The 12,399-nt window shown below is 37.8% G+C and overlaps 1 protein-coding gene across 2 annotated transcripts in view; it reads right to left on the bottom strand.

Annotated features, from left to right (window-relative positions):
* The window catches only part of Grid1 (glutamate ionotropic receptor delta type subunit 1), a 748,494-nt gene that overhangs the window by 109,518 nt on the left and 626,577 nt on the right, over nucleotides 1–12,399 (bottom strand). For both annotated transcript variants that reach the window (XM_041662801.1, XM_041662802.1), the window contains exons 11-12: nucleotides 10,125–10,449; nucleotides 8,897–9,035 (exon numbers count right to left, since the gene is read on the bottom strand). In XM_041662801.1, the coding sequence (XP_041518735.1) occupies nucleotides 8,897–9,035; nucleotides 10,125–10,449 (464 nt within the window). The remainder of the gene's footprint in view (nucleotides 1–8,896; nucleotides 9,036–10,124; nucleotides 10,450–12,399) is intronic.

Below are 12,399 nucleotides of genomic sequence, written 5' to 3'. Positions count from 1 at the left end.
AAGCCATTCCCCAGAATGAACAGAAACCGAAGAAGAACTGAAAGTTGTCCAGGAAAGTTCAATAGATATGAGGACTCAAGCTAAGAGCTGGTGCTGCCAGAAAGAAGGCATACTGTGAAAGTATTCAGAGTTAAGAAAAGTTATTTAGCTAAACTATGGGGTTCTGAAGAAAAGACTCACAAATTTGGAATTGTAAATGAGGTCTTGGACTATATGAGACCCCATCCAAATAAATAAAGAGAATGTGGGTAGATGACACCCATACTAGTACATAATTATTATGCTATAGGTGAAAAGTTACTATTAGTGCAAATTAGGTTGTTATAAATTTGATGCTAATTATAATGGCTATGCCAAAACTAAGAGTATAACATACACATGTACAATAACTATATTCAAAGAATATAATGTATACAAATAATCAAAAGCATTAACATTGTCAGCAAAAATATATTTAACACAAAAAAAATTAATGGAAAAAACAAAAAAATGATAAAATATGTTGTAAATAGCAAAATGGTTAATGTTGCTCCTAATTAACAATAATATTAAATATAAATGAATTAAATGTTCTACTTAAAAGTACTGTTAAGAAAATGACTTTCTATTAACCAACTTTATGCTCTAGATAAGTGACTCTCTACAGATTGAAAGACAGGTAAATAAAAAAATAGAGTAAAGACACTCTATGCAAATTTTAAACAAAAGAGAACAGGTATATTTGTACTCATTTCAGACAAAAGAGATGTTAAATCAAAAATTGTCACAAACGAAAGAAAAAAATAATATGATAAAAATCAATTCATCAAGAATATATCACATTTATATAACTTAATTTGTAATACCTACATGTATTAAGAAACTATGAATAAAACTGAAGGAATAAATAGCAATTTAAGAAATGTAGAAATATTTGTTACCCTACTCCACAATGTATAGATTGAGACAGAAAGTCAATAAATCAAGATCAGGCTAAAAATAACATCATAGGCATACTGTGAAAGTATTCAGAGTTAAGAATACAAAGGATTAACAAAAAAATCAATCCAATGGCAACAAAACGCACGTTTTATCAACCCATATGCAAAATTCTTCAATATTAATTACATTAGACCACAATTCAAATTTACAAATTTAAGAAGATTAAAATCTTATAAACCTTATAAGTAAGTAATATTAGGGAAAAGAAAAAGTCACAAAATATGGAAATTAAATACCAACACCTGAGTAGTCTGTGGGTTAAAGATGAAATCAGAAGAAATAGCTTCCTAAACCTTTGAAATATGAACACAGAAAAATATGACAAAAATTATGAGATATGAGCTGGTGAGGTGGCTCAGAGGTTAAGAGCACTGGCTGCTCTTCCAGAGGTCCAGAGTTCAATTCCCAGCAACCACATGGAAGCTCATAACCGTCTATAACGAGATCTGGTGCCTTCTTCTGGCCTGCAGGCATACACGCAGGAGAAATACTACATAATAGATAATATAATATATAACAGATAAATAAGTAAATCTTTTAAAAAATGAATATATCTATAACAGTTCTAGAAGAACGACATGATAAATCTGCATTAGTTACAATGAAAGACCTCAGTCAACAAGCCAGCTTTACAAAACAAAGAAGTAGTGAGAAGAGGCATCATTGTTCTCATCCAGCCATTCACCCTGTGAACTAGAAATGCTTGCAGGGCAGGATATATCACCATCACAATAGCAGCTAGACTAAGGTGTGCTTAACCAGCTGCCTTCTGACTGGATTCCAGACCTCTGCAGTGGGGAACTAAGAGGTGAAGGAAGGGTCTGTTACGGTTCTATTGCTGCAAAGAGACACTATGATCAAGGTAACTCTTGTAGAAAGGAAGCTCTTAATTAGAGGCTTGCTTACGCTTCCAGAAGATTTGTCCATTATCACCAAGGTGGAGAGCAAGGCAGCATAAAGATAAGCATAGTACTGAATAAGGAGCTGAGAGCTTTACACTTGATCCTCAGGCAGGCAGAGAGAAAGAGAGATACTGGGCCTGGAAGGGGCTTTTGAAATTACAAAGCACAACCCCCTTCCCCCAAACAAGGCCACACCCCTGAATCCTTTGAAACATTTCATCAATTGACCACTAAGCATACAAATACATGAGCCTATGTGTGTGTGTGGGGGGGGGGGGAGGGCACTCTCATTCAGAACACCACAGGAAGGGACAGCCTATGTCTGATGCTGTAGGCCCAGATAACAACTCATATCGAGGAAAGTTACAGTCCTGGACAGAGAATTTACTACTGATATTTAACTAAATTGACAAAGTAGCAAACTACAATGTTTACACCCTTAGACATATGCTGCTCACAGCATTTATCAGGGGAGTGTTCTCCATGAAAAGCTTTGCTACTCAAGAAAGGTTGTGGGCCCAGTTCTAAACATGACATTTATGGCACCCCTGATAAGTAAAAATTGCAGAAGAGGAGCAGAATTACAAAAGATAGAGATTTGGTGAAGACACAGTTATAATACTGGTATATACAATGTTATAATAGTTGAGAGAATGATATTTTATACTACAGTATATACTATATATATAATATACAATATTAACCACAATTATTGTAGTTACCTGCACTCAGCTTGTAGGGGCCAGCCATGATAAGCTAAGTCTGGGCAGGTCCCCCAAAAGGAACTTCCAACCATTATTACCTGGGACTCTGGTCATCGATAAATTCAGATGGAGTCTGGAGTCTCAATAGTTTACCCTGAGACAATGCCTGGCAGGCCGAGATTACCGGACCCCCACCCAAGAGCAGACCATTCAAAAGAAATGCCTGACATTCCAATGACTGTAGATAGGATCACCTGCCAGAACACTTCACCATGACACCCCTAAACAAATGTCAGACAAGGCAGGGGTCCTGAACCTCAGAGACCCCTCACCCCCACATTTACTACTATAAAAACCCAATTCTAATTGAGCTCGGGGCTCTTCGTTATTTCAAAACATTGGACATGTGGAGAGACCAAGTTTGAAAACTTGATTAAAATAAAGACTCTTTGCTTTTACATATGGGACTTGGTCTCCTTTGTTGGCATTTGTGGGGACCCATGGGTTTGGGCATAACATATTCACACAAGACCAGCTATATATCTGGGAATCACTAATGGGGTCCCATCTTTTACCTCTGACTATTAACTACTGAGAGACTCATGGATAAGGGGAATCGAACAAAACAAAAAGAAGAAAGCCCAATATCTGACTTTAGATTTTTATTATTAAGACCAATTAGAATTCGTGCTAGACAGCAACACATTAAAACAACAGATTTTAAAGATTTAATGGACCTTACCAGACTGGTACAAACCAGGTAAGCTGCAAGTAAGATATACCACATTAACATAATAAGAGGAAAAAATTATATATTCACCTCAACAGATGTCAAACCACATCTCAAGTCCTTTCATGATAAAATAATCTCAAACAAGTTAGAAAAGAAGTTACTGTAACTGGGTGTGAAAGGGTAGACTCATCAAAACTGCAGCCACCATTACACTCAATGAAGAGCTGCGAGCCTCTCCTCTGCACATCTATTCGGTTACAGTAGTAGAAATATTAGCCAGACCAATGAATGAAAAGGAAATGGAAGATATTTAAATTGGAAAATAGGAAGTACTACAAATGTTTCTAAATGTAAATGAATGCATCATTGTCTATGTGGGAAAACACAAATATTTCAACCAATGAAGTAGGAGAACCAATACAGAAATGAAGGAATTTTGTTTGCTTGCTTGCTTGTTTGCTTGCTTGTTTTGTTTTTTGAGACCGGGTTTCTCTGTAGCTTTGGGGCCTGTCCTGGAACTAGCCCTTGTAGGTCAGGCTGATCTTGAACTCACAAAGATCTGCCTGCCTCTGCCTCCCGAGTGCTGGGATTAAAGGCATGTGCCACCAACGCCCAGCCAAATGAAGAAAAATTTTAAGAAATAAAAGTTAACCATGCTACACACATACAGGTAACGCTCCCATGCACATAAAATGTAACAGTAAAACAAAAATATAAATGTGAAATTGGTAATATTTTTATAGACTAAAATTAACTACAAGAAAAATGAAACCAGAATAAAGCATCAAATGATCTTAGGTATAAGTTGAGCCAATGGTGATGGATGTATACTTGGAAAACTAGAAGAGACAACTGAAAAAAATTTACAAATGATAGAAATATATGGAAAACTATCCTGTGTTCACAGATTGAAATAATCAGTAACATTAAAATATCTATACTAAAATACATTAATATGCACATCAGAGAGGCAATTAAGGATGACATAAATCTGTGTTCCTGAGTCACATGGCACATAAAATTTGAGCCATGGTCACTCAAATTTGACTCTAGAATGAGTAGGTATTCTCTCTCTCTCTCTTTCTCAAATAAAGAAATAAAAGAAAAAGAAAAAAATACTACCAAAAGTGATTGATAAAACAAAAACAACCCCATCAAAAAACAAAAGTCATTTTTCATAGAAATAGAAAAAAAGATGACCCTGAAATTCCTGCTCATCAGCACTGAATACCCAATCAATTTGAGGAGCATAAACAAGCATGCGGGAATCACATTAGCTATGTCAAAGTAACCTACAAAACTGGAGTCAACCTAAGCAGTATAATATTGGCACAGAAGATACAGACAGATCAATATAATATAACAGAGAACCTGGAAATAAGCCTGTGCAGTCATAGGTAATGGATCTTTTAACAATGCTGCCAAGAATACATGTTGGAGTAGGCTGATTTTTCAATAATTGGTGTGGGGAAGCTGGGTATTCCACATGCATAGAAGAAAAACACTTCATATCGTGTGTAAAATTTAGCTCAAAATGAATAAAGCCTAAACTGTAAATCTGAAAATATAAAACTTCCAAAAGAAACTGGGGAAAGCTTTTTGCTATTAGACTGGGCAATGATTTCATATTTTTTATTTGGATGACCCCAAAAGTAAAGATAATAACAGCAAATATATGCACATAAAGTTATAACAAGCTAAAAATCTTTAGCACAGAAAACAATCTACAGAATAAATAGACTGTGGATGAATAAATATATCTGAAGATTATGTATCTGGTTATAAGTTAAATTCAAAATAGATAAACAACGATTCAACAGCAAGAAAACAAATCACTGGATTTCTACAAAGTCAGAGGACCTTTGCATGGTGACAAGATCTCTAATTCCAGCATCCATCAGGCTGAGACAAAGAGATGGCAAGTTTGTGGCCAGTTAAACAGCATAATTTTGCATAAAAAACAACAAAATGCGTGAAGGACCTGAATAAATGCTTATTAAAACATGCATTGCCCATAAGCAGATGAAAATAAAATGTTCAATAGTATTAATTTCAAATAAATAGAATCCAAAGCCTACCAATTGGCTATTTTGTGCACAGTTGGTAAGAATACAGATTAGTATAGAAAATATGGATGAGTGAAGAGATTTCTAATCAAATCCATCTAGAAATTCTGTATGATCTGATAACCCAACTTCTCAGTTTATGACCAAAGGGAATGAGGTTGCAATCTTGAAGATAAATTGGTATTCCTTTGTTCATTGCAGCATTTTTCTCCATGGCCAATATAAGGAATCAACCTAAAACTTCCCATATGGAAGGATGGTTAAAGAGACTATAACATGCAGGAGAATTGACAGGACAGATAGATATTGGTATAACTCATATATGTAACTCAGAATTTAAAAAGAAAGAACCACTGTCATTGATGAAAATCTAGAGGGTGTTATGTTAAGTTAAAGAAAACAGACACAGAAAGCTAAATATTTCTTTGTAATCTCACTTACATGCAGGGTCTTAAAATGTCTAACTTGTGGAAGCAGAATAGTGACTGGAAGGGATTAGGTATAAACGAGCACAGATTTTCATTAAGGGGTGATGAGTATGTTCTGCAGATCTAATGAACATGATGATGGCTATAGCTAACAACACCAGATTTTATAATGACTGCTTAGACTGTAGATGTTAACACACATCCACACGGTAATCATGAGAACAGACATCTGTGGATATGTTGTTTAGCTTTATTATATCGATATATAGTATAGTCAATGGGAGGGACAGCCTTTCACCTTGGGAGCACTGAAGACTTTATACTTGCAGTGTTCCTGGCAAAGGTAGCTTCGCTTATAAACAGTTCTGTGCAAGAGACTACTCCTTTCCAAATGAAAGTTAAAATTGCTTATTTCAAATTTTCTTTTCTAAAAGGGAAATACATTTATGCACTTAAAAAAAAAAAGCCTGTCAATGAACACTCCCAATCTGTTGCTTAGCCACTGAGTCCATATCTGGTAGCAGAGAGTGATTCTGATTGGAAACATTAAGATACAAAGCCTCTAAGCCTCCGATTCCAAACCTGATAGCACAGCTTACCATGTCTCACCTGATCTTGATCGCAATTCACACTCACAGTCACACCGTTCTCTTTGGGTAGGAGAGCCATGCAGACCACTCCATCTGAAGAAACAGCCCCACCTCCATGCTACCTCCCCTTTCCCCACAACACTCTTGCTATACTGTTTTTTTCTTTTCTTTTTTTTTTTTTTAAGTTATTGTCCCCTCAAAAGCAGGGGCTGGTCTCCTGCACTACGTTGCATCTAAACTTCTCTCAACCACATCTAGTCTATACTGCTTAACAAATAATGCTTGGATGAGTGAATTAAGAAAAACCCGCTTCAACCTGAACTTCAACCGAAATAGAAAAATTAATGAAAAATATAAAACCATAAAGGTTTTAGGAAGGAGAAAATCTTCAAAGTCTTAGGCCAGGCTAAGGTTTGATGTCGAAAGCATAAATGACCCAGGAAGACATATGTTCTAAATTAGACCTCATAAAAATTGAAAACGCTCTGCAATCATTGTTAAAAGATTTAAAATGCAAGCTACAGGGTGGAATAATGTTTGCAAATCACGCATCAGATGAAGAAGAACACTTAATAAAACATGTAAACAATATATAAATAGATAACGCCCAAGGAACCTTCAAAAGTCACTGGCAGGACTCAAACAGTCCAATTAGAAAAGAAGTAAAATGTAAAATCAGATATTTTACGGACAAGCAGGTGTCAGTAAATAGGCATATAGAAAGTATTCATTGTTGGCCATTAGGAAAATGAAAATTTAACCCAGAATGAAATATCACTCCATACATATCAGAATAAAGAAATAAAAAGTGAGAACAACTCTAAATGCCAACATAGCTTCTTAGAGAACTCATCATTCAACGGCCATACAACCTAGCAACTGCACTCTTGTGCAAAGATTACACGTAAACAAAACTGTGTTTACACGAGAACCTACAAAAGCATTCATAGCAGTTTATTCATAATTGCCAAGAGCCGGAAGCAGCCCAGATGTCCTCCAATGGGTGCATGATCTAACAATTTGTTGCACTCATCACTGAGAGGCAGCGAACTATGTATGACTATACCAGCAACCTAGAGAGTCATGGAGGATCGGGCTGACTTAAAAAGGCATAGTCAACGTGTATGATTCTATTTACACAACATATTTCATGGAAAATCTAAATAAAACCAGTCAATCACATCAATATCAATACCTGATTGTAATACAATGCTACAGTTTTGCATTGGGAAAACGAGGCCAAGTATAGGAGACCTCTGCATTATTTCTTACAACTGCATATGAATCTATAACTATCTCAGTTAAAATGTCAATTTCATAATGATATCAGGTAAAATCAAACTGAATCTTGAGTCCTAGTCAAGGGATTTGAACTCTTAAATAGGCAGCTGGGAAGCAAAGAAACAGGTTGCAACAGAAGATTCCAGATGAGTAGAACAAAAGAACCAATAGGTTGATGATGAATACAGTGGGCTAAAAAAATCATGAAAGCAGGAAATCCACAGCAGAGCCTAGAGTGAGGCTATATTGGAACCATTATGCCACCCTGCTAGATGCTGGGTAGATCCAGGCCTGCCTTCACCTTGGTACCTTCAGGTTTAATACTCATTTACTTTATACCTTTTTGTTGTTGTTGTTGTTCTTATGTGTGGTTTGCTTATTTGTTTATTTTGGTAATTTGCACTGCATTTGAGAATCTGATCATGATCAAGGGATTTTCAAGAGCACCCTCATGACAAAGAATTTATTCTTTTATTGTATAATTTTAACATTTTTCAAAAATGAAGGAAGAAAGTCATACCTGAAATTATATTTTAATTCAATAAAACAAGAATTCACTCTTGATAAAACTGTTATAATTTTATGAATATAAGCAAAAAATTTTGTTGTGTGTGTGTATGTATGTGTGTGTGTGTGTGTGTGTGTGTGTATGTGTGTTCACATGTTTACCCTGGCACGCATGTAAAGGTCAGAAGACAACTTGAGGGATGTCTTTCTTTCCTTCCACATGTGGGTGCCATGGATTGAATTTAGGTCATCTGGCTTAGCAACTGCCATCTTTACCAACTGTGCCATCTCCAGAGCCCAACTGGCATGTTTTTAAAAAATAATTTTAAGATCTTTGAAGATCTGAAAATATATTAGACTTGTGATCCTAATTAATTTTAAATGAGTGTTGATAAAATTTTGATTAAATGAGTTTACAATCTATTTTTAAAGGTCTGAGGAAATTTAACTTGTTAATTTTGCGTTTCAGTTTATTAGTTTTATAATCAGCTTTAAATGTCCAGACAAATAGAATTTAATTTATATACTTATGTAATCCTGACTACAATAAAATATGACTATGGAGAATCCTCTCACATTAAACATTCTCTTTATCTAGCTTCAGAGCCCAGTCTCTCATGGCTTCGTGTCTCTCTCCATGCCATCCAGGCAGCCTCAGCAAAGCTACATCAGAACTAATGTTGATCAAGGAAGAGCAGACATACCTTATGGGGTTGTCCATCCTGGACACTGTGAGGAAAGCAGCAAGGTTGGCTGTGTAGGAGGAACACACAATGAGGGTGAAGAGCCACCAGCTGCCCATCACAATGCGCATGGCCACAGAGTTCACAGACGACTCACCACCTGCAGAATGAAGAGGGGTTAGCTGTGCCTTACTTTCACCCTGACCCCCAGCAAGATTCTGCCCTTCTTGGCCAAGGTCAAAGTCTCCTATCACTTGTGCACTGGACATTATTTTTTTAAAGGAAATGTTATTAAAACCACCAATACGGGGAAAGGCCAGAGGATGGCAAAAGGCAGAAAAATTAGGACTAGAATCTAGTGATGAAAAATTTGTCATAACATCGAGTCTTCCAGCTGGAAGATTCTATCTCATTGTGGCAAGAACTTCCAGAGCTATAGCTCAACGTAAGATCTTCGGCAATCTCAAATTCACATAGTACACTTAGGAATCTGTAAATAAAGAATTTTTTCCTACCTGGAGGTCTTCTAGCTTTCTTTTAACTCAGAGAAATGAGATCTCCCATTTCACTTTTATTAATATTCAGCCCTCCCTGGATGGTTTTCCCCTCCAGGATTTTCAGAAAACACTGCTTGTAAAATTCAGCGAGAAGCTACCTCTCTGTAGCCAATTATTTCTCTCTGGTCCCTTGGGTGGTGGGAGAGGAAAGCTTCTCCCTCCTCCTTAGGTAACCTTGAAAGGATTTTGCCATGATGCACACAGAGTTGAGATCCACATTAAGGACTTTGCAATTTGTTTCTGGTCAAAATCGCACAATCCTGAAATGCATCATAGGACAGAAGTGTCACCAGGCCTCTCAAAGGGAGGAGTCTGTAGTTCAAGACTCGCTGGAGTACCACTTACAGATTGCTACACGCTATGTTGATGTTTAATCAGAGTTCCCTTTGACAACCTCATGTGCGTAAAAAAGCAACCTAACTTGGGAAGGGAGGAAAATGCCCTGAAATCCAAAGTAAATTTTATCTAAAATGGAGAATCAGGAAAGGAAGTTGACTTCTTTGTTACTTTATTTAATTTCTACCTGATACTGTTTAGAAAAACCGAATACAGCCAGATATCGGCACTGTTCTGAGATTAAATATAATTACATTTGAAGTGACTTTTGTGATATGCATCTGGGGAATTTTACTAAAAGATAGGCTTTTTCAGGCCCCCAGGGCTATTTGGACAACAGAAAACTGGGAATGCACCTTGCTGAACAAAGGCTCCATAGACAATCCAGATGGCACTGTGCAGGGTGGCAGAAGCAGAAGGTCGTGGTTGGGCAGCGCTCTGAGCCCGCACAGCCTGTATCCGGTTCAACACGAATATGAGCACACCAACCACAGGGATGGCGGCTGCGATGCAGGCCCACACCGCGAAATCAAAGGGGGCAAAGAGGGAGAAGATGCTGATTTTCTCCTCGGGTTTCTTGATGAGGATCCCGACAGAGTAGTCCATGTAGCGCTTGCTGAAGTCCACAACACTCTCCCTCTCTGGGGTGATGGTGATGGCAGAGATGGCCAAGTCTGCTCTCTGAAAGACAAAGAAGTTCGCAAGAGGTGACCTTTGGGTCATTGCTGATTTCCACCCTAGGTCAAGGTCCACCTTCTGCCATTTCAAAGATCTACCCAGAGGCGATGGATTTGAGAGTGACCCCTGAGAATTCTGAGAATATGAGAAGAAATCCAGGTTATCTATTACCTCCTTCACCTCACAGATGTCCCTCCGTAGGCCTAAGATCTCCTAGGACATCCTTTGGGACAATAAAATTCAGTTAAGTATCTTCACTTCCAATGAATTACACTTGCTTGTTTTCTTATCATTCCACCTAGCAAACCTAATCTCCTTTTAGTTTCTACCTGTGTTCCAGTCAAAATTCCATAACACTAATGGAAGTGTAATTTAAAAGGGCACTTGGCCTTCTTTCCACCAAGGACACCCTTCTTCCTTCAAGCATAGCAAGGGCTCAGATATCTGCCATCTCTTAAGCAAGTTTCTGGAACTTCCAGTATCCCACATCCATAGACTGTACTTCTAAAATACTTTAAAAGTTAAATGATGGTTCAATGATGTGGGGGTGTCATAGATCAATCTGCTGATTTCATTGGTTAACTAATAAAGAAACTGCTTGACCCTGATAGGTTAAAACATAGGTAGGTGGAGTAAACAGAACAGAATGCTGGAAGGAAGAGGAAGTGAGCTCAGAAGCCATGCTCCCCTCTCCCGGGCAGATGCGATGAAGCTCTGACCCAGGATGGATGTAGGCTAGAATCTTCCTGGTAAGCGCACCTTGGAGTGCTACACACATTATTAGAAATGGGCTAGTCCAGGTGTGAGAGTTAGCTGAGAAAAGGCTAGATATAATGGGCCAAGCAGTGTTTAAAAGAATACAATTTGTGTGTAGTTATTTCTGGTGTGAGCAAGCCATGCAGGCAGCTGGGTGCCGGGGACGCAGCCCCGCCGCTCCCTCATACAGTACAAGTATGTTCAATCTCAAAAATGTATGTCTTCATTAATTTTTAAATAGTTTTTATTTATTGTGTGTGTGTGTGTGTGTGTGTGTGTGTGTGTGTGTGTGAAAGAAAGACACAAAGAGGATGTGAGCTCAGGTCCATGTGTGGAGACACAGAGAGGGGTGTGCGTGCAGGTCACATATTCTTACTTTCTAAGCCATCTTTCTGCCTTTCTTGTTTTATGTGCATACTTTGTGTTAAGGCAGGGATTCTCAGCCTTCCTAATGCTGTGATCCTTTAGTACAGTTCCTCATGTTGTGTTGACCCCCAGACATAAAATTATTTTCATTGCTACTACATAACTATAATTTTGCTACTGTTAGGAATCATAATGTAAGTCTATATTTTTCTGGTGTTCTTTGGCAACCCCTGTGAAAGAGTCATTTGTCCCCCAAAGGGGTTGAGGGTCACAGGTTGAGAACTGCTGACTTAGAAAATATGGTAAAATGTTGAAGGTGCCTACACCAGTGCATGTCTGGTTCTTGTCTTTCTTCTCAGGAATCAAATATCCAGCAGTCCCGTTTAAGGTTGTAAGAGTTTGAATCCTATTAAAGAACTGAAAGAGAGAGCCTCTGAGATGGCTCAGCAGGCACAGGTACCTGCCATCAAGCCTGACAACCTGAGTTTGATCCCTAGGACACATATTTAGAAGAAAATTGACTCCTGCAAGTTGTCCTCTGGCCTACTTAAGGACGTGGGTGTATGTTTGAGTGCCTACTACAGACACATAATATGCATATCACACACACACACACACACACACACACACACACACACACACAGAGTATTTTTAAAAAGCAAAGCTCCAAAACCACAGAGAAACCCTGTCTCAAAAACAAACAAACAAACAAACAAACAAAAAAGCAAAGTTCAAAACAGATTTAAGAGCTGTGAAAGAGATTAAGTTGGAGCTGGGGAGGTTAACAGCACAGGATGGATGAAAAACTCATTTATGAAGCAAGGTCCAGAG

This window comes from Microtus oregoni, unplaced genomic scaffold, assembly GCF_018167655.1.
Source record: "Microtus oregoni isolate MIOR12 unplaced genomic scaffold, Mior012 000013F_ref0000133, whole genome shotgun sequence".
In the NCBI taxonomy this organism is placed as follows: domain Eukaryota; kingdom Metazoa; phylum Chordata; class Mammalia; order Rodentia; family Cricetidae; genus Microtus; species Microtus oregoni.
This window is presented reverse-complemented; position numbering and strand designations above follow the sequence as displayed.